A 26,721-nucleotide genomic window follows, 5' to 3' on the forward strand; every position below is an offset into this window, starting at 1 on the left:
TGCATGGAGCACTGGGTGTTATATGCAAATAATGAATCATGGAACACTACATCAAAAACTAAGGATGTACAGTATGGTGACTAACATAACATAATAAAAAAATTATTATAAAAAAAACAGTAAAAAAAAGTTCTTCAGTACAGTAAACTTCTGGGATTTCAATCTAAAGAAATAAGGATAAAGCAAGAAAACAAAATGTGCATGAAAATATTCATGGTAACATTATTTATAATAAAAATAAAACAAATGTTCGAAAATTTTTAAAAAGTTTTTTATGATCCTTTGTTTCTCTGTGTTATAATTTATAATGTCTTCTCTTTCATTTCTAACTGTATTTGAGGCCTTTCTGTCTTGGCGTTTGTCGGGTTTGTTTATCATTTCAAGAAACCAACTATTAGTTTTGTTAATCTTTTCTCTAATTTTTCTGTTATCTGATTTCTATTTTACTTACTTTTGCTCTAATCGTCATCATTTCTTTTCTTCTGCTAACTTTGGCTTTAGTTTGTTCTTCTTTTTCTACTTCTTTGAGGTATAAAGTTAGGTTATTTATCTGTGATCTTTCTCCTTTTTTAAAGTAGGCGTTTATCACTCTAAACTCCCCTCTTAGAACTGCTTTTGCTGAATTCCATAAATTTTTGCTATGTTGTGTTTCCATTTTTATTTGAAGATTTTTTTTTTTGTTTTAATTTTTCTTTCAAGTTATTTAAATTCTAGTTAGTTAACATACAGTGTATATTGGTTTCAGGAGTAGAATTTAGTGACTCATCAGTTACATACAACACCACTGCTTGTCACAACAAGTGCCCTCCTTAATCCCCATCACTAATTTGGTCCATTCGCTACCCACCTCCTGTCCATCAACTCTCACTTTGTTCTCTGTAGTAAAGAGTTTCTTAAGGCTTGCCTCCCTCTCTTTTTTTTTCTCCCTTCCCCTATGTTCATCTGTTTTGTTTCTTAAATTCTACATGTGTGTGAAATAATCTGGTATTTGTCTTTCTCTGACTGACTTATTTCATTTAGCATAATACTCTAGTTCCATCCACGTCATTGCAAATGGCAAGATTTCATTCTTTTTGGTGGCTGAGTAATATTCCATTATGTATCTATATCTTTATCCATTCATCAGTCGATGCACATTTGGGCTCTTTCCATAATTTGGCTGTTGTTGATAATCCTGCTATAAACATCGGGATGTATGTGTCCCTTCAAATCAGTATTTTTGTATTCTTTAGGTAAATACTTAGTAGTGCAATTGCTGGGTCGAAGGGTACTTCTATTTTTAACTTTTTGAGGAAACTCCATACTGCTTTCTGCACCAGTGGCTGCACCCAGTTGGCATTCCCGCCAACAGTGTAAGAGGGTTCCCCTTTCTCCACATTCTTGCCAACATCTGTTGTTTCTTGTGTTGTTAAGTTTAGCCATTCTGACAGGTGTGAGGTGATACGTCATTGTAGTTTTGATTTGTATTTCCCTGATGATGAGTGATGTGGAACATGTTTTCATGTGTCTGTTGGCCATCGTTATGTCTTCTTTGAAAAAATGTCTACTCATGTCTTCTGCCCATTTTTTAACTGGATTATTTGTTTTTGGGGTGTTGAGTTTTATAAGTTCTTTATATATTTTGGATACTAACCCTTTATCAGATATGTCATTTGCAAATACCTTCTCCCATTCCTTAGGTTGTTTTTTAGTTTTGTTGATTGTTTCCTTCACTGTGCAGAAGTTTTTTAATTTGATAAAGTTCCGATAGTTCATTTTTGCTTTGGTTTCCCTTGCCTCTGGTGATGTGTCTAGTAAGACGTTGCTGCAGCCAGTGTCAAAGAGGTTGCTGCTGTGTTCTCCTCCAGGATTTTGATGGTTTTCTGTCTCACATTGAGGTCTTTCATCCATTTTGAATTTATTTTTGTGTATGATGTAAGGAAGTGGTCCAGTTTCATTCTTCTGCGCGTGGCTATTCAGTGTTCTCAACACCAATTGTTGAAGAGACTTTTTCCCATTCGATATTCTTTCCTGCTTTGTTGAGGATTAGTTGACCATGTAGTTGTGGGTCCATTTCTGGGTTTTCTATTCTGTTCCATTCATCTATGTGTCTGTTTTTGTGCCAGTACCGTACTGACTTGATGACTACAGCTTTGTAACATAGCTTGAAGTACGGAATTGCTTTTCTTTTCTTTTTCAAGATTGTTTTGGCTATTTGGGGTCTTTTGTGGTTCCATACAAATTTTAGGATTGCTTGTTTTAGCTCTGTTAAAAATGCTGGTGGTATTTTGATGGTATTGCATTAAATGTGTAGATCGCTTTGGGGTGGTATAGACATTTTAACAATATTTGTTCTTTCAATCCATGAACATGGAAAGTTTTTACATTTTTTTTGTGTCCTCTTCAATTTCTTTCATAAGTATTCTGTAGTTTTCAGAGTACAGATCTTTTACCTCTTTGGTTAGTTTATTCCTAGATACCTTACAGGTTTTGGTGGAGTTGTAAATTGGATCGATTCCTTGATCTCTCTTTCTGCTGCTTCATTATTGTTGTATAGAAATGCAACAGATTTCTGTACATTGATTTTATATCCTACGACTTTGCTGAATTCATGTATCAGTTCTAGCAATTTTTTGTGGAGTCTTTCAGGTTTTCTACATAGAGTATCATGTCATCTGTGAATAGTGAAAGTTTGACTTCTTCCTTGCCAATATGGATGCCTTTTATTTCCTGATTGTTGAGGCTAGGTCTTCCAGTACTATTTTAAATAACAATGGTGAGAGTGGACATCCCTGTCTTGTTCCTGATGTTAGTGAAAAATATCTCAGTTTTTTCCCCTTGAGGATGATATTAGCTGTGGGTCTTTCATATATGGCCTTTAAGGTGTTGAGTTATGTTCCCTCTATCCCTACTTTGTAGAGGGTTTTTATCAAGAATAGATGCTGTATGTTGTCAAATGCTTTTTCTGCATCTATTGAGAAGATCATATGGTTCTTATCCTTTTGTAAAAAAATTAATGTGGTGTATCACAGTGATTGATGTGTGAATATTGAACAACCCTGCGGCCCAGGAATAAATCCCACTTGACTGTGGTGAATAATTCTTGTAATGTACTGTTGGATTTGATTTGCTAGTAGAGAATTTTTGTATCTATGTTCATCAGGGATATTGGCCTGTAATTCTCCTTTTTAGTGGGGTCTTTGGTTTTGGAATCAAGGCAATGCTGACCTCATATAATGAGTTTGGTTGTTTACCTTCTGTTTCTATTTTTTGTAATAATTTCAGAAAAATAGGTATTAACTCTTCTTTAAATGTTTGGTAGAATTCCCTTGGGAAGCCATCTGCCCTGGACTTTTGTTTATTGAAAGATTTTTGATTACTGATTCAATTTCTTTGCTAGTTATGGGTCTGTTCAAATTTTCTATTTCTTTCTGTTTCAGTTCTAGAGATGGGTCCATTTCTTCCAGATTGCCCAATTCGTTGGCATATAATTTTTCATAATATTCTCTTATAACTGTTTGTATTTCTATGGTACTGGTTGTAATCTCTCCTCTTTCATTCATGATTTTATTTCTCTTTTCTTTTTGATAAGTCTGCCTAGGGGTTTATCAATTTTATTAATTCTTTCAAAGAATCAGTTCCTACTTTCATTGATCTATTCTACTGGAGTTTTTTGTTTCTATATCATTTATTTCTGCTCTAATCTTTATTATTTCCCTTCTGCTGGCTATAGGCTTTTTTTAAAAAGATTTTATTTATTTATTTGACAGAGAGAGACAGCCAGTGAGAGAGGGAACACCAGTAGGGGGAGTGGGAGAGGAAGAAGCAGGCTCCCAGTGGAGGAGCCTGATGCGGGGCTTGATCCCAGGACACCGGGATCACGCCCTGAGCCCAAGGCAGATGCTTAACAATTGAGCCACCCAGGCTCCCCTGGCTATAAGCTTTATTTGCTGTGCTTTTTCTAGCTCCTTTATATGTAAGGTTGGTTAGGTTGAGTATTTGAGACTTTTCTTGATTCTTGAGGTAGGCCTGTATTGCTATATACTTCCCTCTTATGACTGCTTTTGCTGCATCCCAAAGATTTTGGACTGTTGTGTTTTCATTTTCATTTTCTTCCATGTATTTTTTAAAATTTCCTTTTAAATTTCCTGGTTAGCTTTAACCTCCATGTATTTGTGGTCTTTCCAAGTTTTTTCTTGTGGTTGACTTCAAGTTTCATAGCATTGTGGTCTGAAAATATGCATGGTATGATCTCAGTCTTTTTGTACTGATTGAGGTCTGATTTGTGACCCAGTATGTGATCTGGAGAATGTCCCATGTGCATTTGAACAGAATGTGTATTCTGCTGCTTTAGGGTGAAATGTTCTGAGTATATCTGTTAAGTCCATCTGGTCCAGTGATTTATTCAAAGGCATTGTTTCCTTGTTGATTTTCTGCTTAAATGATCTGTCCATTGCTGTAAGTGGGGTGTTAAAGTCCCCTACTATTATTATATTATTAGCAATGAGTTTCTTTATATTTGTTATTAATTGATTTATATATTTATAAATTTATATTTTCCCAAGTTGGGGGCATAAATATTTACAATTGTTAGTTTGAAGATTTTTAAATTTTTCCTTTTGATTTCTTCTTTGATCTTTGGTTGTTGAGGACTGTGTTATTAAATTTCTACATATTTGTGAATTTTCCAGCTCTCCTCCTGTTGTTGATTTCTAGTTTGATACCATGTGTCTCATATTAGTGTAACTATCCCTGCTTTCTTCTGGTTACCCTTATTTCTTTTACTCGAAATATCTTTTTCCATTTCTTCACTCTTAGTCTTTGTGTGTCCTTAAAGCTTAAGTGAGTCTCTTGTAGGCAGTATATAGTTGGTCTTGTCTTTTTATCCATGTAGCCATTCTGTATCTTTTGATTAGAGAATTTAATACATTTACAATTAAAGTAATTATTGATAAGGTCTTCCTATTGACATTTAATTGTTTACTGACTGTTTTATAGATCATGTCTTCTTGTTTTCTCTCTTGTTGTCTGTGATTTTATGACTTTTGTAGCAGTATGACTTAATCCCTTATTAAAATTTTGTGTATCTACTACGTTCTTTGCGGCTCATGTAAAATATGTTTTAACATCTTATTTTTAGCAGATAACAACTTCAATACCATACAGAAACTTTATACTTTTACTTCTCCCTTCCTCATAGTTCAGGTTATTGATGTTACAATTTACATCTTTTTATATTATGATACAATAACAAATTATTGTTATTTTTAATATATTTGTTTTTTAACTTTTTAACTAGAGTTGTAAGTGATTTATGCATAATCATTACAATACTAGAGAATCTGGCTTTGAATATATATTTACATCTGTTGGTGAGTTTTATACATTCATGTTTTTATGACATTAATAATGTTCTTTTATTTGAGCCTGAAAAAATGCCCTTTAGCATTTCTTGTAAGACAGGTTTAGTGGTGAACTCTTCAGCTTTTGGTTTTTGGGGAAAGTCTTTATCACTTCTTCATTTCTGAAAGACAGCTTTGGTGGGTATAGTAGTCTTGGTTAACTTTTTTTCTTTGAATATTTTGAAGAAATTATTCCACTTTCTCCTGGCCTGCAGTTTCTGCTAAGAAACTTATAGTCTTACAGGAACTCTCTTTTGTGTGACAAGTTGCTTTTCTCTTGCTGCTTCCAAAATTCTCCCTTTGTCTTTGACTTTTTACAATTTAATTATGACGTGTCTCAAAGTTATTCTTTTTGGATTTAACTTATTTGGGATGCTTTGGACCTCGAGAATCTGATGCCCATTTCTCTCCCCAAGTTTGGGACATTTTCAGCCATTATATCTTCAAATAGAGTTTTTGCTCTTTTTCTTCTTCTGGCATTATCACAATACACATATTTCACTTGATGCTGTCTTATAAGTACCATAGACTTTTTTCCCCTTATTTTGTTCTTTTTTTTTTCTTTTTACTCCTCTAGATAATTTCAAATGACTTGTCTTTGAGTTCACTGATTCTACTGCTTGCTTGAGTCTACTACTGAAGTTCTCTATTGAATTCTTCAGTTCAGTCATTGTATTGTTCATCTCTAAGATTTTTGTTTTCTTTATTTTTACAGTTTCTATTTATTTGTTAGATTTCTCATTTTGTTCATGTGTTATTTTTCTAATTTTATTTGTCTATTTGTGTGTTCTTATAGTTAACTAAACTTCTTTAAGATGATTATTCTGAATTCTTTGTCAGAAAGTCCATAGAATTCCATTATTCTGGTATTAGTTATCAAAATTTTATTAGTTTCCTTTAGCATTGTCATCTTTATTTGATTCTTTATGGTCCTTGTATCCTTGCACTGGTATCTGCACATTTGAATAAGCAGTCCCTCTTCCAAACATTAGAGGTTTATTTTGGCAAGGAAAGTCCTTCACCAGTCTGCTTAGCTGACTGGTTAATTGGTAGCATTTGTGGGCAGGCACAGCTTACTGTTGAGGTCTCCAGTTGAGCAAGGCCCCTACCCATGGTCTGAGGTTGGGGAGGGTTGTCACTGGCTGTTCTCTGTAGTTGGGTGAGCCCGCTGGCTGGGCTTCATTTTCAAGTGAGGCCAGTGAATAAGCACCCTAGTTGGGTAGGGGTGCTGTTAGGGTGAGGTCTTGGGCTGTATTCCCTGGCAAGGCAATACCTCTGATTGAACTCTGAAGTTGGGCAAGGTCTCATGTTGTGCACCCTAACTGAATAGTGCTGTTGGCTAAACTCCATGTTCATGAGATCACAAGCATGGCTTCACAGTATGACAGACCCACAGGCTGTGCCCCAAGGTTGTATAGAGTCACAGGCTGTGCTTCATGTTTACTTAGGCCACTGGCTGTGCCCCTGTGTTGGGTAAGGTCACTTGCCAGGCTTTCTAGTTAAGTGCATTCTTTAGCTGTATCTCAGTGTTAGTTGATGCTGGAGACAATATGCTCCACGGTTGGGTGGAGTTACTGTCTGAGCTTTTATTGGGTGGGGCTGAAGGCTATCCTTTGTAGTGGGGCAGGGCCACTTGCTGGGCTTCTTGCCTATGCAAGGTTGCAGGCTATATTTAGGAATTGGACAGGGCCATAAGCGATTTTGCTGCTGGGTAGAGCTGTTGGCTGGGCTTCAGAGCTAGGCAGTACTTTAAACTGGGTTCCAAGTCTTCCCAGGACCACTGTTCAGGTTCTGTGGTCATTCCCAACATTTTGGCAGGGCTGCTGGCTTGACTGCCTACCTGAATAGAGCTATAGTACGGACTCCACAACTGCTCAGGTTCAATGGCCAGACAGTCCTGGTTGAGTGGGATGGGAGTATATGGTTAACTGTTGGGGAAGGTTGCAACTCAGAGCCATATAATGGGCTCGATAGGAGGTATGATCCTTTGGCTGGAGACCCAAATCATGCAGAACACTTCAACCAAGCTCCCGACCAGACAGAGCCAACAACTCAGCTCTGCAGAAGTGCAGAATCACTGACTGAGATCTCTGCTCAGGTGCTACTGCAAGCAGGAATACAGTCCACCGAGATCTGGTGCAGGTTGCTATAATCCTTGCCTCTGTTCTTTGTCTCTATCTGATCCTCGGTGGTCAAGCCCCTAGGCTTCCGTAGTGATCCCCAGGAAGTATGACCTAAGTGGGCTACCCTGGAAGCATTCCATAATACTGGGGGAGCTGAATGTCCACTTTGGGTTTTCTTTCCTCACTGGAGAAACTATAAGCTAAGCACTGACTCAGTGCTGTGCTGGTCTGGGGAAAGGACAATGCAATCAAAATGGAATCTTTACTCTTACCTTTTTACTGTGGTCCTTCTGTATCTCTGTGATCTAGGGGAGTGCTTCAGCCTCACCCTCAGGTTCTGGGATTTTCACAATGGTGGCCTTTTATGTGGATACTTGCTATTTGGTCTTCCTCTAAGGATGACTGAATTCAGGAATGACTTATGTCACTATCCTAATGATGTCACCTCAGCTATGGAACTTCTGTCATAAAGCATTTGAAGAGGAACACTTTGTGTTATCTCAAACTTACTTAGAATATTTCTGATTTTTATTCATAGAGCTGATATTATTCCTATAGAGTAATATCCTAACTCTAGAATGACATAGGAAATCCTTTGCAAGCATAATTTAAGCTATCAATATCTGATCTCAAATTGTAGTATTACTTCATGGGAAATTCCAGATGTCACATTGGACAGATTCTCTCACCGCAGGGCAAGTAGAAGATATAAATAAATAATGAGAACATCTTGTCCCTTGCTTAAATGCTTAATTTATGGTATTTGTTATGTTCTTCCAGATACGGCCTCTCTGGATATTTTACTTTTTTATTTTACTGTTCCATCTTCCTTGCCTCACATCTTTAAATATGAGATCTCCCCCAAGATTATTCTCTCTTTACTTCTCCAAGTATTCTTGCCTTTGAAGATATTCTCATATCTTGGGAGTCATCACTTATGACCTTCCCAGAAAATGATTTTTCTTTTTGCCATATCATGGGAGACTTACTCAGCCTTTTAAAGATAGTTCCTGCCCCCATTAATCTCAGTTACATTTCCAAGAACTGAGAAGAAGCTCTATCTGGAAAAATACAACAAATACCATAAATGAAGCACAAACTGGCTATCTTATCATTCATATCATTTAGTCATAATCAATAGTTTTGATTCCTTTAGCAATAATTAATACTATCTCACCCCTTCCCCCAAATAATAAATAACTGTACCAGTGTATTTCAGCATGACATTCGAAGTTCAAAGGTGAACCAGAAATGTTGCCTGTTTTTCAGCAATTGGCAAATTGAGTCTTTTTTCCCTCTGGTTTTACACAAGTGGTAAAGTGCCCATTTCTCTGGCTTACGCTCTCAGTCCTGGAAAACTATGATAGGTGTTCTACTGTAGCAAATACAAAGCATTAGAGAATCACCCTCTCCCCAGATTATCTTCAAACTATTGGTCCAGGCTGAACAATAGAATTTCAGTTATATTTTCTCATAGAATCCTTCCAATAATCTAGTGGTGCTTTATTTTCCCCATTTTACAACTGAAAAAAACAGGCTCAGAGAAAGGTAAGAATATAGCAGATAGCAGAGCTGGCTCTGTCTAGTTCCTTTATTATGGCTTCTGTGCCTCTAAGCCACACTACTCCATGAAGTAACCAGCCTCGGGCTTATATTTTACCTTTTTGGGGTTCTTGATATTTTTCATCTTTTTTAGAGAACCCATCAGGGCTGGACTCATAGAGAATCCAAGTCACAAATGCTGAAAAATTGTGATTATCTTTCTGAGAATTCTTAGCAAATTAATTTTTATATGAGAAAGTCATTAATCATTAACAATTATTAATACTTTAGCATGGATTTTTTTCAATCACCTAGCCTGTTTCCCCAGCAGAACCCTAAATGTTGGTGGGGAGAACAGAATTAAGAAAAAGAAAGGCCTAGCCATGTCATAGGATAACAGACACGAGTCCCAGACAGGGATGATGCAGAGTGACAGCTGGTGATGGGCAGAACAGAGATGAAAAAAGGGGCTAAAAACAAGACATGGAAAAATGATAAACACAGATTTCATCTGCTTCATAATTTTTCCCAGGAAAAATCTTGCCTCATACACATCTTTGGTGCCTTTTTTAGTAACAACACATGTGTGTTTCTTTTTTATTCTTTTTGTTGTTCTCCTTGGAATTTTAAATGCCTTTCAGCTCATAAACTCAATAAAAATACCATGGCACATTTTTTCAAAAGAATTTTATGATCCAAGGAACTATTGCTTAATCATACAGCCTGATGTTGGATTTATTTTTCACTTTAAAAAATACTTCCTTAGGCAATGTCACAAAGATGCTACCTATTCTTAAAAAATAAACAAGAAAGAGAGTGAGCGAAAGAAATAAAACTTGTTTTTCAAGGAAAGAAGCGCTTTTCTTTCTAGAAGATTGGAAAATGAGAACTAGATTGAAAAATAAGGCAAGGGAAGCATCAGTAACAAATTCCCATATCTAAGATGTAGACTTCTTTGAACAGAATTTTAAAATGTATATTGTATGCTTGAATTCTGTGCTAAAGTGTTCAGTTGTCTAAATATATAACTCTGGGAAAAGAGTTTGGAAACATCTGAGAAGAAACATCTGCCTGACTTACGGTCTTTCACCCATTTCTTAAAAAAAAAAAAAAAAAAAAAAACTATCATTGTAGTATCTAACATCTAAACAGATGTGACACTATGGGAGTTAAAAGTTGAATATATAAAAATGAAAGTGTCTTCTTTTATTCTGTTAGGACAAAAGTTGGTTGGATTTACTGAAGTGTGATTTTTCCCATCTGTATAGAATGGTATGATCATTGTTAATAGGGGAATATCTTAAGAAAAGATGAAGCCAAATAAAGCTAAGAAGCTTTCTCAATAGAATCTTTAAAAGCAGTCAAAGATGAGAGGACTTATTAATAGTTAGAAAAGAATGATAAAGGTATACATGACTCTTATTTCTGAGGTAATTTCCTTGAAAACCCTGAAAAATAGCAACTTTGAAAATTTGAGGTCAGTGGCATTAAGGAGTAAAGGACTTATTTAAATCTTTATCTTCTGAATGATCTTTATGACTCTGGTCTTAGGCTTGCTTGTTCTGAACTGTTGTGTCATAAACCAACACAGAAATAGAAAGAACTCTGCACCTACCATTATGCAAAAATTGGTCTACCACTATCCCTGCTCTACTACTGAAGAGCTGTATGTTGTTGGGTGAGTCATTCTTTGGTTTCTCAGTTTACACATTGCACAAAGGGAGCTATGCAGAACCTCCCAGGATGGCTGTGTCAGGAAGGGATGCTGAATGGGCAGGAGTGTTCTTCTGTTACTAGGTGAGTCAGAAAAAAAATCTTTGTATGTATATCTAACATATTGGCTTCTGTATAGGCTTTCTTCAGAAGAAAAGATTCTATAACTTAAAAGCATTAGCTTGGATATCCCTAAATTTTTATTAGCCTTACAGATGGTGACCCTATAAAATGTATTTGCCCATTCATTAATTCAGCAAAGTTTTTGAGTACTTTCTATGAACCAAGAACTCTACTAAGCAATGGGGATACCAAGGGGAACAAGACTAGCAAGATTCCTGATCTCAGATTTTATAATATTGTGAACATTGACCATATAGACTAGATCATTGCAAGTAGTGATAAATGCAGTAATGGACATAAATAGGGTGATGAAAAAGAAAAGCTGGTTAAGGGAGGAGAAGCCTGCTTCCAACAGGGCATTGAGGGAAGCCTTTTCTGTATAGGGGAGGATTAAGTTGAGACCTGAAGAATGATAAAGAACCAGCCCTGCAAAGAACTTTGGGAGATTATTCAAGGTAGATGGAAAAGCAAGGGCCAAGATACGGAAGTGAGAATGGTATAGGTATTTTTGGAAGATTAAAGAGAAGTTAATCATAGTTGTAGCATAATGAATAGTGAAAAGTTGTTTGAGATGAGCTTGAAGAAATAAATAGGAAGCAGATCATGAAGGATTATTTAAATCATGGCAAGAAGTTTGGATTTTTTTCAAAGTATAGTAAAAAGGCATTGAAAGGTTTCAAGCAGAAGAGGAACATAGTCTGTGATGGGAATCACTATATAACTCACAAACTTTGTTTAATATATCAAATGTTATTGGCTATCTCAATGGATACAATAAATCCCAGGGGACAAAAATAGAACAAAATAAATTTGAATTACAAGAGCATGTTATGTACCAAGATAATTCAAAGAGGGAGAGAATGGTCTTTTTAACAAATGGTGCTAGAACAAGTAGAAACCTGCATATAAAAGAATAAAGTTGGACCCTTGCTTACACTACACACAAAAATTAACTCAAAATGGGTCTTAGACTGAAATTTAAGAGCTAAAACTATAAATGTCTTGGAAGAAAACATAGGAGTAAATCTTCATGAGCTTGATTTATACAAAGTTTTCTTAGATAACACTAAAAGTACAAGTGACAAAAGAAAAAAATAAACTGGACTCCATTAAAATTAAAAGTTTTGTACTTCAAAAAACACCATTAAGACAGTGAAAAGACACCCATGGAAAGGGAGAAAATATTTGCAAATCATATATGATAAGGGACTTGTATCCAGAATATATAAAGAACTCTTCCAACTCAATAGTAAAAAGGTAAACCAGTTGAAAAATTAACAGAACATTTAAACAGATGTTTCTCCAAAGAAGACATATAGTTAGCCAATAAGCAATTGAAAAGATGATCAACATCATTAGCTATTAGGAAAATGCAAATAAACCACAATGAGATACCACTTCACTTGACTAGGATGGTTATAATAAAAAAATTTTTAAATTAAAAAAAATACCAAGTGTTGATGAGGATGTAAATATACAGTGCTGATGGTATATAACATGGTGCAGCCACTTTGTAAATCAATTTGCCAGTTTCTCAAAATGTTAAATATGGAGTTACTACATGATCCACCAACTCTATTTCTAGGTATATATTCAATAAAATTGAAAACAGGGTTCAGATAAAAACTTGTACATAAATGTTTATAGCAGCATTATTTATGATAGCCAAAAAGTGGAAATAACCCAAATGATCATTACCTGATGAATTAGTAGATGTATATTAATAAATGTAGTATGTCCATGCAATGGACCATTACTTGGCAATGCAAAGAAGTTATATACTCCTACATGCCAGAACTTTGATGAACCTTGAAAACATTATGCTTAGTGAAAGCAGCCAGTCAAAAGAGACCACATGTTATATGACATGTCCCATATAAGGCAAATCCAGAAAGACTGTAAGTAGGTTAGTGGTTGCCTAAGGCCAGGGAAAGGAGGAGGGTGCGGTGCAGTCAGTGGTTGGGAGGAAATGGGAAATGACTGCTTATGGGTACAGGGTTTCTTTTGGGGTGATGAAAATATTCTAAAATTGATGGTGGTGATGGTTGCACCATTCTGTGAATATACTAAAAATCATTAATTTGTACACTTTAAATGGGTTCATAATATGGTATGTGAATTATATCTCAAAGTTGTTTAAAAAATAGATGTGATGTGTTACTTTGAAGACAGTACAGCTATCCTCACGTATTTAAAGTAAGACTAGAATCCCAGACTCCTTCCATTTTATGGGTAGGCTCAACATGAAGCCAACTATTCTTTGTCAACATGACATTTATATAAAAGCATTCTTATTTTTGTAATCGTTGAAGAAATGCATGAAGAACATGCACATTTAGAAATTATTGCTATTTTTCCAGTCCGCCCTGCAAGCTTCTAAATACACAAACGGGTTGCAGTGGGTATGTTAATAGCCAACATTTTGGAGCAAGATATTTCTTATGCATTTCAGAACAAGCATTAAAATTAACCAGCCTAATATCAGTGGAAGTTTACTGCCACCCACCCCGCCCCACCACTGCAAGAAGAGAAAACAACCTGTCTTTGAAGAAAAAAAGATGTGGACAAAAGAACCAGGGGAAACCTTTCTGATTATACTATCAGAAGAAAATACAATATAGAATACAGTCAACCCCCTTTTTCACACATAATGTGTTCTTCAAGTGTACAAAAGTTTACTGTGCAATATGTTCCAAATAGATCCATATGTTACATTTCTTAGAAACTAAAAGGTACTATAAAAATGTCTCACTACTCTTCACCTTTTATTCATAAACTTTGGTTTTACTTCCAACTTTAGTACATGTTTTTTAAGATGTTATTTCTTTAAAAATGGATGCCAAGTACACTAGGTTACTGTCTGATTAAGGCTAAATATTTTCTACTTTGGGCATGCTTGTTTCTTAAATATTTATTAAGCATCAACTATATGCCAGGCACCATTTTGGGTACTAATGTTATAGCAATAAACAAAACAGACAAGTTCCCTGCTGTCTCGGAACTTCCACTGTAGTGTGGGAAGGCAATGTAAACAAGAAAGATAATTTCTGATAGTGATAAGTGCTGTGAAGAGAATAAAACATGGTAATGGGATAAAGAGTGACTAGGTATAGGCTACTTTAAATTGGGGTAGTCACAAAAGGACTCCCTGGGGTTACACTGAGCCAGATGCCTGAAAATAAAAAAAAGCTAGTCATGTGAATATCTAAGAAAAAGCTTTCTAGACAAAGGGAACATCTAATGCAAATGCCCTAAGGCAGAAAGGGCATTTATTAGATGCACTAATAGAAAAGGAAAAATACGGCCAAGTAGCTAGAATGTAGTAAGCAACTGGAAAACATGATGTCAGAGAAATAGAAGGAGCCAGATCATGTGGAGGATAACAGACGATGATAAGAGGTTTGGAGATGATTCTGGTTTCAGTGGACAGCCATTTGGAAGGTTTTAAATAGGGAGGAGAGTTTGATTAACATTGTTAGTGATAATTTGGGGTATTTTGAAGAAACAGACTATGAGGGTAAAAGTGGATTTGGAAGACTGTGGCGGTAGTGTAGATGAAAATTGGTATAGTGGTTTAGAATGTAACGGGCAAGAGAGAGAGCGTTCCAATTCAAGACATATTTTGGAGACAGAGCCGCCTGAATTTGCTCATTGTTTGGACGTTGAGAAAGAGGAAAAAATTTATAAAGAATAAATCCTGGTTTTTGCTGGAGTAACTGAATTGGTAATCACGCTATTAAATGTATTATGGGGCTACAAATTGGTACTTACATATGTGCAAATATGTAATTTCATTATTTTTGGTTCATCTGGTTTTCCTCACAAGCTCTAACTTACTGATTAGTGAGGAATGTTGGGGGGCCTGAGGGGAAAAGAAATTTTTATTTTTTTTAATTTTTTTTAAGATTTTTATTTATTTGAGAGTGAGCAAGAGAGAAAGCATGAGGAGGAGAGGGGCAAAGGGAGAGGGAGAAGTAAGACTCCCCTGCTGAGCAGGGAGCCTGACACAGGGCTCCATCCCAGGACCCTGTGGGCTCATGACCTGAACCACAGGCAGACACTTAACCAACTGAGCCACCCCGGTGCCCCAGGAAAAGAAATTTTTAAATCCAACTCAGCTGAAAGCTTAAACAATTTATTCCTATAAATTAGTAGTAGATAAGACTCAGAATCTTATGATGTTGCTTCTCAGATTTATCTGTTCTTGGCCTCCCTCTTTTACTCCTTTCCATTAGAGTCTGAATTTCTGCTGATGGCAAGGATAAAGTGGCCTTAGTTCTAGATGCATGTGTTATTCATAACGATAGGGACATGGTGACATCCCTTGTCAGTTTGCTTGCTGCCTACCCTGCTGGCCTGTGATGATGACGTCCGTAGCTAGTAGTTTTCATTTCTTTGGTGGGCGGGGGGCGGGGGGGGGGGTTCCCTGTCAGCTTCCGCTAATCTGCAGATCCCTCTCAGGTCTTCTGGATTCTCATTCAGTTCTAGCCCAGGAAATCTGCTCTTCAGCCCTTACGGCAGAGCCACGTCTTTCTAGAGTATTGGCCACTCCCCCCACCCCACCCCCACAAGCTCCCCAGGTGTTTCTAAGTTCCCATCTACGTCATATAGGAATCAAGGAGTAGCTCAGGAAAATTTAACAAATGTTCCTCATTTTTACTTTCCTGAGCATCCAAATTGATGTGTCCATAAACCAAGTGATATCTAAAAAGAAGGTAACTTTCCTGCATCCTGAAGAGGTAGTAGGGAGCAAGGGTTTCACTCTGCCAAAACTCAGAAAGAGGAATATCTGAACATCTATGTCTCTCCTTCCCTCTTTGCCTTCCTGCATACTCCTGGAATCAAAAGGAAAAAAAACCCAAAACCTGGCTTTCTCTATATTTCCCCTATGTCATATCCTCATCCTTCTATCATCTAGTAAAAGCCTTAAAGTACTATTGTGATAGATGGAAAGTATGTCTTCTCTATAATATAGGACAGCCCATGTGCTAGGTGCTCCAGGCTCAACTTGTGAATTTTAAAGTTGGAAACAATAAAACAGAAAATTTTCTCTTAATACATTCAGCCCTTCAGCATACAAACCCCTCAACCCAAATAGGGTAAAGTCTATGTATTCAAAAAGGCAAAATAGAAAAACATTTTTAATAATTTTCAAATATTGCCCCCATTACAGCAGAGATGGGGAAGATAAGGAGAGACAAGGTTTAGGGGTTTGAGGAGGGAATTCAAGGTTCAGTTTGGGACACATAAAGTTTGAGATACCTATTAGAAATTCAAAAAGATGTCAATAGGTGGGAAAATCAGAAGGTCACTGGCGCAGTCAGGACAGGTGACATAACTTTAAGAATCATTAGACTATAAGAAGATAAAGAGATGTTATAAGTAAGTAGAAAATTTGAGAAGCATGCTGCCATGTAAACAGAAGTTTTAAGAAGTTCCAAGAATGGAAAACAGTTTCAGATAAAATGAGCCATTGGATTATTGGAGTTGGCTATTTGAAGGTCAGTTGTCCGAAAGGAAGCAATTTCAGAGTTGTGGTAAGGAAAAAAAAATTTCAGAGTTGGTCGTTCATCCAAATGAAGATGGAATGAAAAATAAGGAAAGAGTGACAATGAGCATAAACAAATCTTTCTAGAAGCTTTGCTATGATGGGGAAGCAAGAATGGAACTAGAAAAGTGCATGAGAAATTGAATGAGTGAATGGAAAGGGAGGGAGGGGCATGAATGAGGTCAAGGAAGGATTTTTCTCAAATGAGAGCTATCTAGCATGTTCAGTTACCGTTGGAAGTGATTCAGTTAAGAGAAAAAAATTGATATGCAAGTGTAGGAGAAGGCCTTGATGAGCACATGGGTTTTAGATGCAAGTGAGGAGCTGGCCTCAGACAAGAAACAGGGAAACGTCTTCCTTCGTAAGAGAAGGGAAACAATATGTGCGTACATAAGGAGGTGTGTTGGTAGGTTGGGTATTGGGAAGAGGTGTTTCTTGTTTGATTGCTACTGGTGTCAGTGCAGCATGAGGCAAGGTCATTAACTTGAAAATGAGGTGAGAATGGAAGTTTGAAGAATGTGCAAGCCATCTTGCAGAGTAATAACAAATTTCTCAATTATACACATTTGTGAGACTTGTTTGTCACATTTTTACATTATCCACAAATTTTTATTAATATTTAAATATATAAACACAATGATGCTTAAACTGTATTGTTGGTTGGCAGATGGCATTGGCACACAGTAGTGTCAGCTGACGCCTGAATATTTGAGTTCAGTGCAGTTGTGGAGTGCTGATATAATATAAGGGTTTATGAATTCCTTCTCATACAAGAATTGTAAGTTTAGGGGCGCCTGGGTGGCACAGCGGTTAAGCATCTGCCTTCGGCTCAGGGCGTGATCCCGGCGTTATGGGATCGAGCCCCACATCAGGCTCCTCCGCTATGAGCCTGCTTCTTCCTCTCCCACTCCCCCTGCCTGTGTTCCCTCTCTCGCTGGCTGTCTCTATCTCTGTCGAATAAATAAATAAAATCTTTAAAAAAAAAAAAAAAGAATTGTAAGTTTAAGTCACATAACTACAAATTAAAGAAAAAATATAATCTCAATAGATGAAACAAAAAGTATTTATAAAAATTTAATATCAATATTGACTATCATACATAATGGTGAAACTTCAAAGAAATGAGCAGAGATCACCACTATTCACTATTTCTATTCAACATTTACTCAGAGACCCTGACAGTATAGTAAGATAAGAAAAGTAATCTATAGATAAATTATTAGAATTAACGAGATTTTAGCAAGATGCTAAATATAAGAATATACAAAAATATAAACTCCATTCTTCTTCCCCAGCAACAGCAGTTAGAAAACTTTAAAAAATACTATTTACAATACAATCAACAACAAAATTAAGCACCTAGGAATAAATCTAACAAATGATTTGCAAAATTTTATTGAAAAAAAAATGTTTATTAACAAAGACCTAAATAAATGGAGAGATAGTTTATATTCATGGATCGGAGGACTCAATATCAAAAAATTATCAACTTTCCCCTAAATTAGTCTATGGATTCAGTGTAATTTTAGTCAAAATTCCCATAAGAATTTTTTATAGGACCTAATCGATGAAGAGTGATTTTATAAGAAATGGGGAAGAAAAAAGGACCAATATCAAGACAGTTTTCAAGAACAAGTTGCAAAGGGTGGGAGCACAGTGGTGTGTAGAAGGGAGAACTTGCCCTACCTGATATCATAACTTGTTAAAGCTAGAGTAATTTAGTTAGTGTCATGCTCATTCACAGAAAGACAAGAGACCAGTGGAAATAGAAGATAACCTAGACTCATATCTCAGTATATTTTGAAACTCGAAGTTTGATAAATTAATTATAGATTACAGATCATTAAGGAAAGGATGAAATATTCAATAAAAGATACTGGTACAATTGGTTACCCAAATGGAAAACAAAATAAAACAGCTTCTTCACACTAGTGTACACACACACAGAAGAATGAAATTCCAATTGAACACTTAGCTGTGAAAATCAAAATGTTAACTATGAGAACATTGATGAGAACATTTCATGATCTCTAGAGGGAGAGGAGAAGGATCCTCTAAACACTGAAAGAAATAAGAAAATATTGATGAAACATGACTATGTTAAAACTGCAAACTTGTATTAATCAAAAGTTACGTTAAAGTGAGAAAATAAGCTGCAAGCGGAGAGATCTGTATTATATACAATGAGCAAAATACAAGTATCAGGAATAAGTATAAAAACTTTTATGTATAACCCAAAAAGAATAGCTCAGGAGAATACTGGACAGAAGATAAGAGCCAGAGAGTCAAATATAGATGTCGGATAACTGTATGAATAGATAATCATTCCTCCTTAATAATCAGAAATATGCAAATTGAAAACACAAACAACATATCATTTCCCACAATGAGATGGATATATTTTAAGTCCGATAGTACCAACCATTACAGAAGATTTGGAGTAATTGGACTCAAACATAGCTGTGAAAATGTAAATTGACAAAACTACTTTGGAAAACAATTTGACAATATCTTGTATACTTGAAGATGCGTATGTTCTGTAACTCAGCAATTTAACTTCAGGGGCAATACCGTAAAACACAAAACAAACAGCCCGTTGACATGGCGCATAGAGGGATGCACAAGGTATTTGTTGCAGCATTCTCTATAACAGAGAAAACCCACACCAAGAATTCATCAGTAGGAAAGTGTTTAAATAAGTTGTGATTTGATAAGAAAATGGAATCCTGTAGAATTAAAAACAGAAAGTGAATGGATTCATGACACTGATTAATTTCAAAAACAAAATGTGTGTTTAAAAAGTTTCAAAAGAATACATAAAGTATGCTTATTTAAAGTTTGAAAAGATGCAAAATAACCATATATTGCAAATGGAGTAAAAGTATAAAGAAATGCATGGGAATGATAAACAAATTGAGGGCAATGGTTGAACCTGAGTGAAGAGGGAGGGTAACTTGTTTGGAAAGGTATGTGTAAAGGGACTTCAATTATGTACATATGTATATTGTTTCTTTTTCTTCAAGTGGGTGGTGGGTACATGGGTATTTATTGTACCTTCTAATATCTTTTTATATGTATTTAAATATTACACAATAAACCTTAAAAAGGCAACAGTAGTTAGTGAGAACTAACACTGACCTAAGCTCTTCAGTGTAAGTCCAGTTCTTTCTAAACTTTACATGCGTTATCTCATTCAATCTTAGTAACTCTTTGAAAAGGTATTATTTTACTTCTTTTATATAATGAGAAACTAAGGCCTTTAGAAGTTAAATAATCTACTTATGGTCGTATTGCTGTAAGGCAACAGAGCCAGAATATGAAACTAGCAGTCTGACTTTTAAATGTTCACACCATTAACCTCTAATGAAGGTTAATCTGCCTCTTTTTAAAACTCGGCATTAACCACAAAAAAACTCAGGTTAGTGCAACTATCATTTCGACCTCTGGATGCAGCTAGAACTACAGCAATGGAACTTTACCATTTTGGCTTCTAAATTCAGTGACTTTCTGAGGCTAGAAGAGCATTTGCTCAGGAGCATAGGGCATGAGTCACTTCCTTAGGTATCTGTTTATTCGTTCAACAAATATTTATCAAGACCTACATAGCACAGTGGTAAGCCACAATTTATTTCTTGTCTACATCATTTTTGCAGTTTTCCAAGCTTTGGGACACAAATTTGAGATTTCCATTTTCATTTCCAACTAATGCAAGGAGTGCTGTGATTAATTATTAGCCATTTTAGAACTTGCATCCTCTGGCTTACTGCGGATCTCATTTAAGCCTAATTGTTGTTGACCTGCAAATTTACATGATAAAATATTTTAGCCAGTTGATACTTCAAAAGAGTATTAAAAAATTCTTTCTACTTTGTCTGAACAAAATACAGATTGAAATGAAAATATTGTTTTAAACAGTTTAATATGACTACCTCTTTTTTCTCCATGTATTTCCCTCTCTCCTTTTTTCCACAGACCAGAGAAAATCTCCTTAATCTACTCCAATAAGATTTTGAGATTCTTCTTTTTTTTTTTTTAAGATTTTATTTATTTATTTGACAGAGAGAGACAGCCAGCGAGAGAGGGAACACAAGCAGGGGGAGTGGGAGAGGAAGAAGCAGGCTCCTAGCGGAGGAGCCTGATGTGGGGCTCGATCCCAGAACGCCGGGATCACGCCCTGAGCCGAAGGCAGACGCTTAACAACTGTGCCACCCAGGAACCCCAGATTTTGAGATTCTTCTTTACTGTGTTTTAGATATATTTTATAATCCTATACATTCATCAAGATGTTGAACCCACAGTAGCTCATAGAACTGCTAAAATGGATGCACTGGGTTTACTTTAATTACAGTCTCACCAATTAAAATGGATTACACTGAAACCAAGTAATTTTCTTCCTATAAATAAAGAACAGTTTATCTATCTTGACTGGCTGGTATATATAAACTTTACTCACTAGACCTCTAAATCATGGTGACCTATTTTTTAAACAATTACACAGGGGTGCCTGGGTGGCTCAGTCGGTTGAGCATCAGGCTCTAGGTTTCAGCTCAGGTCATGATCTCAGGGTTGAGAGATCAAGCCCACATGGGGCTATAGCCCTGGTGCAGAATCTGCTTGAGATTCTCTTCCTATCCCTCTTCCCCTCCCCTGACTCATCTGCACGCACTCTCTCTCTCTCTAAAATGAATAAAATCTTCAAAAATAAATAAATATTAAAAAACAATATTTATTGTTGAAAAGTAATCCTCATTTTTATGTAGTGTTTAATTCAGTGATTATGTGATGTAAGTATTTAAACACTCCATCTAGTCCTTTCCTTAACAGTTTATTTTCTTTTTTATATTGGATATCCAGGGACCTGAAGGAATTGTGGGAACTCCAGGACAAAGAGGTCGTCCAGGGAAAAAGGTAATTTTTTTAAACATCTTTTTATGGTTTGTTTTTTTTTTTACATTTTTTTTCTTTTACATCTTTTTATAGCAGATCTTTCTTCTGACGTGCCCTGAGCTCCATAGGATGCTATGTGATGTTTTTATTTGCACTAGATATAAAGTAATAAAGAACTATAAATTGGCTTTAAAAGGTGTGTTTGTATAAATTAATATTTAACTCTACTTAGGAGTACCCATCACCTTAATTATTTAAAGGCAGATTTCCTACTCTGTAGTTTCTATAAAGATCTTTGCCTTTCCTTCTACTGTTTGCCAAAAATTCTTTAGTAGACTATGGACAGGAAAAGAGAGAAAAGGAAAATACTATACCATTTGTGCTATTTAGTAACAACTTTAGTAAAATGGTTAGGGGAAAGGAATATGATTAGAATTATTTCTGGGTTCATTAGTACTATGTTTATCTAAATTGAAAAGGTTAATGATTGATTTTATCTTTCCCATATATTGACTAAGAAACAAATCAAGAGTATGGTTTGTTTCTTTTATATTTCACTAAGGAAATGATATTTATAAAATTCTAGAATGTTATAATTAAAAATTCATCTTTGTATGGAGTCAATAATTTATTCAAGTGTTGGTGAGACAGAAATTATTTTCTTTATTCTACCACAACAGTTCTGAATATATTACTGTATTTAGCTTCAAATCACACCATATCTAGTTCCCAAAGTCTAATTTTATCATTTTTACTAATATACACCCACTCCATCTTTGTCATAATGTAGGGACAGTATATATGAGAATGAAAGTTAAAGAAAAATGTATGAGGTAAATTTTAGTAGCCATTCTTTTTTTTAATGTTTCAAGTTTTTATTTAAATCTAGTTAGTTAACATATAATGTAATATTAGTTTCAGGAGTAGAATTCAGTGATTTATCACTTACATATTTAGTGCTCTTCTTGCCCATGAAAATAACCCCAATACTGAAGTCTCTTTTCACCATTCATATGTTATATCTAAAATCAACATTAGAAGTAGGACAGTATAAGTCCTTACAATAACCTGCACCCCTGGGAATTATTATGAATACCAAAAACTTCCTGGCCTTGATCACAGTCTAGTTTCTCTTTGTATCTACTTGAATATCAGTAGTAGAACAGGTTGGTTCCCATTTTCAGAAAACAAATTATAGTACTTAAATTTGCTTCAAAGCTGCTGTATTTTGAGATAGAGAATGATCAGCCAGCTTGATGGAAAACAGAAGGTAACTAGTTTTTAAAAATGATGTAAAATGGTATAAAAATATTACCGATTAAAAAAATGTTATGGATTTTTAAAGGCAGACTCCAAACCACTGAGTGATGATTCTGAATATACAGAACCATACGCTGGAACCTTTTTGCATGAAATAGATCTTTGTGGCATTGAAGTTCTCTAAAGAAACGGGCTTCTTATGGGGCCTGTTTTCTCATGGTAACAAGAAATACGTGCATGCATGCAAACATACATACATAACAAATTTCAAAATAAAAAAACTTGGTTACTTTGGAGTTCAGCATGAACACCAGATCTCCCCTGCTTGTTTGGCCAAAATTACTTTTTTTTAATGTTCTTTCTCTAAATTACTTTTAGTTATATCTTTAGGATAACCTAGGTGGTGATGATACGTTACTATTGTCAGTGATGGTCTCTACTATTATTAAGTTAAAGCAAAGTTACTATTTACAGAATTTTGCTAACAGAATATCCTCTGGTGTCATTCCAGGTATATGATATAGTTAATTCATCTAAGTAAAAAATTTGTTTTTTCTCACTTTTCTCTCTTACTAATGACATCCACAGGGCGATAAAGGACAAATAGGGCCCGCAGGAGAAATTGGAAGCAGAGGTGCTCCTGGACAAATTGGGAAAAGTGGTCCTAAGGGTGCCAGAGGAACTAGAGGTGCTGTGGTTAGTATTTGATTTGTTTCCAGACCTGAGTTCACTGTGGATGGAAAAGAAATGTATCCATGTCCTTAAAGTTTCATCTCTTGATTAATTTTACAGAGAAAGCAATAGTTCCATTGAAAATAATCTACCTCCATGGGCTGTGGAGAATTGTAAGCATTCCACAGTACTTAAATGGCTTAGTGGTTTCTGGACATGGAAAGGGGAAAGGGGAAAAAAACTCAAAATGGAAATAAAATATGAAGTGAAGTCTAAAAAAATTCAGATTATAACTCCTAACCTAAGTAAGAAAGTTTATATGCTTTGCACTTAAAATCAGAATTTAATATCTGTATAAAACTATGCTGTTGGGATTGGCAAATTGCTTTGAAAATTAGGTTTATTTAAAAATGAGTTTTCTTGTTTTTTCTTTTTATTTTTTTTATTATGTTATGTTAGTCCACAATAAAAATGAGTTTTCTTTATAAGCTTGGCCTCCACTTGCTTATCTAGAGGTTTTTTTTTTTTTAACCAGCTGTGATCAATATCCATGACATCTAATATTTAATCTTTTGCATGAACTTTATATGATGTTGGACACAAGGGTAGCGTAATACTTCTGAACCTATAATAGCAAAATTTTATGCTAATATATTTGGACCTGTTCAGAAAGTCCTAGCACAAGAGATGCAGAATATTTGTAATTTAGTGTTTAGTATCTTCACTGTTTCATAAGCTTATATACAAAATCAGGTATATTTCCTACTCTCCATTAAATGTCACAAACGCTAGACTTTTTACCAAGGCGTTCTTGAGAGCATTGCATAATCCATCTGTTGTCTGAGGAAAGTTTGTCCCAAGCTCATTTTACATATTCATCTTACTTCTTCAGGTCTTTGTTACTTCCTTTTATTTAAATTATTAATATTTCTCTGCTTTTGGCTTATATGTCAAAAAACTTTATATGATTAATTTTTAATGAACATCAGAATTAATCCAGAGTCTTGCCATCAAAGCAGCCTTCTACTTTGGATTTTGTCTAAAAAGAATATTCACTTTTTAAATATTGACACATATTTAACTTTCCCGAAAAGTTTCATCGAATTCACTCTCCCACCACCAATACTTCCTATTAACCCTTTTGATGTTTGACAATCTGATAAATGAAAAACTGTGTCTCATTTTCTTTCTATTTACATTTCCCTGATTGCAATTAAGTAATTTGTATTTTTTTCTGGAAATTGCCTTTTCATGTGTACTTTACATGATTTATATTAGGTTGTTTTTTTCTTATTGACTTGCAATATCGCCTTATTATTTTAGGTAATATATTTTGTTAAATATGTTATAAAATATATTACAAATACATTTCCCTTTCTGTCATTTATCTATTGTTTGTGATATCTTTTGCTGGACAGAAAGTTAATTATATAGTCAAATTTGTCTGTTCTTTTCTACATTTTATTTCTTCATTAGAAACACCTTTCCTACCTAAAGTATATAAAAATACTCTTCTATATCCTTCTTCTAATACTTTAATAGCTTTATTTTTACCCCTAACTCATATGAAGTTTATTTCTTTGCTATGAATTAAGTTGCAAAGAACTGATTTTCTCTTTTCCAAATTGATATTCAGTTGTCTCAAAATCATTGAATAAATAGTCAATCTATTTCCCACTTTTCTGAAATACTACCCTTACCGTAAACTAAACTCTGAAATATTTATTGGCCTGTTTTCATTCTGTTTTCTTCTGTCAATCTGTTTGTCTGTTGTTCTTAGGTCCAATACCACATTATTTAAATTATTATACTATTACAGTATTTTTTGAAATCTGTCAGGGCAAATCTCCATAATTCATTTTTCTAAAAAGTTCAGCTCTTACTATAATTCTCTCTTCCATGTGAACTTTTAAAAGAGCTCTTCAAGTTCCTTTAGTATTGAAGCTTTCAGTAGAGAAGCACTACATGTCTTTCCATTTACGTATATCTTCTTATATATCCTTTAATAAAGTTTTGTTATTTCCTTCATTCTGTTCTTAACTCTAGCTTATTAGGTTTATTGTTAGTTTTTTATGGATTTTATGATTTATAATGCAGTTCTTTTTTCCATTATATCTTTTTATTGATGCTATGTAAGGTATCTATTTACTTTAATATTTTTACTTTACATCCACTTTAATGATAGGTGGTTCTTTGGGTAAATAATCATATTTAGAACTTCTGGTTAGTCTAATATTTGGTTAGGCCTAATACCTATTCCGTGCCTTAATTTCCTCATCTCCTGTTTAGTTTCAAACTCAAATAGGAAAGTTGATGTGGAAACTTTTTAATAGTATGAAAGATAAGACATTTTCAGGATTATTATTTTTGTTCTTTTCAGTTGTCTGAGTCACATTTTCAGTATTTTAGGGGCATTTACTAATTAGCCCTTAAGTTATATAGTATCCTCATCTGCAAAATATTGATAAGAAAAGCAGTCATAGGGTGATTATTGCACATAAGTTGTCAGTCATTTCTATTTTAACAAGTTTGACCAGAGCTGAAACTTTGTTCATTCAAGTACCTGAAACTATCAGTGAATATTTCTCCTTGATCCCATCATGAACATATCAAAAACTATCAGGCTATATTCTAATATTCAGTGATGCACATCTACCATAAACTTTGACAGGTGCAAACTACGTTTCCAAGAACTTACTAGAAAACTTTCAGATTCTAACAACTGAAAATATTTTTCTTAATATGATTAAGAATATTCATACCAGAAGTAAACTACAGAGACATTTTTTGGTGGGACTTTTGTGGTTCAGAAGAAAAACAAGGCAAAAGTTAGAATGTTACTTTTGTTTTCCCATTTCAGACTAGGTAAAATATTATGCCTCGAAAAAAATCTGAATTTTAAATAATTGGAGTACTAAATAAATAAATCAATAAACAAATAAATAATAAGAGTATAAGTTTAATGGCTTAAACAGTTGTTTGTTTTCTAATATTTACTTTATTTTTTAGGGACATTTAGGATTGATGGGACCTGATGGAGAACCAGGAATTCCAGGATACAGGGTAATCATTTCTAATTGGAAATTAAAATATGTGTATTTACATGAAAATAGTTATATAAAGATGTCATCCCAGTTATGCAAATTAAGATGAAATCTCACTGATAACTACCTTTCTAATATATTTAGGCTTCAACCCCCTAGAGAATGAATCTTGTTTTTCATCAGAATATTGGCAATATCTCATAGCATGGCTTTGGTGCTGTTAGGTAGAACATGCACAAATGATATGGAGAATGTCTGCTTACTTGTCCTTTTGTTAGGGCCATCAGGGTCAACCAGGACCTTCTGGGTTGCCAGGACCTAAAGGAGAAAAGGTATGTGTGTATATTGACTTTTCAATCCTAAAGTTAAATATTAAATTTTTGTGTTCTTTCTGAAAGTATGCGTGGAAACATTTTCAAGAAATAAAA

The 26,721-nt window shown here is 34.9% G+C and overlaps 1 protein-coding gene across 1 annotated transcript in view; it reads left to right on the forward strand.

The window, feature by feature from the left end:
• COL24A1 (collagen type XXIV alpha 1 chain) overlaps positions 1-26,721 on the forward strand; it is a 341,448-nt gene that overhangs the window by 225,803 nt on the left and 88,924 nt on the right. The window contains exons 37-40 of the mRNA XM_008690817.1: positions 21,285-21,338; positions 23,166-23,273; positions 26,259-26,312; positions 26,572-26,625. Coding sequence (XP_008689039.1) covers positions 21,285-21,338; positions 23,166-23,273; positions 26,259-26,312; positions 26,572-26,625 — 270 coding nt within the window. The remainder of the gene's footprint in view (positions 1-21,284; positions 21,339-23,165; positions 23,274-26,258; positions 26,313-26,571; positions 26,626-26,721) is intronic.

Source organism: Ursus maritimus, unplaced genomic scaffold (genome assembly GCF_017311325.1).
Source record: "Ursus maritimus isolate PB19 unplaced genomic scaffold, ASM1731132v1 scaffold_12, whole genome shotgun sequence".
In the NCBI taxonomy this organism is placed as follows: Eukaryota; Metazoa; Chordata; class Mammalia; order Carnivora; family Ursidae; genus Ursus; species Ursus maritimus.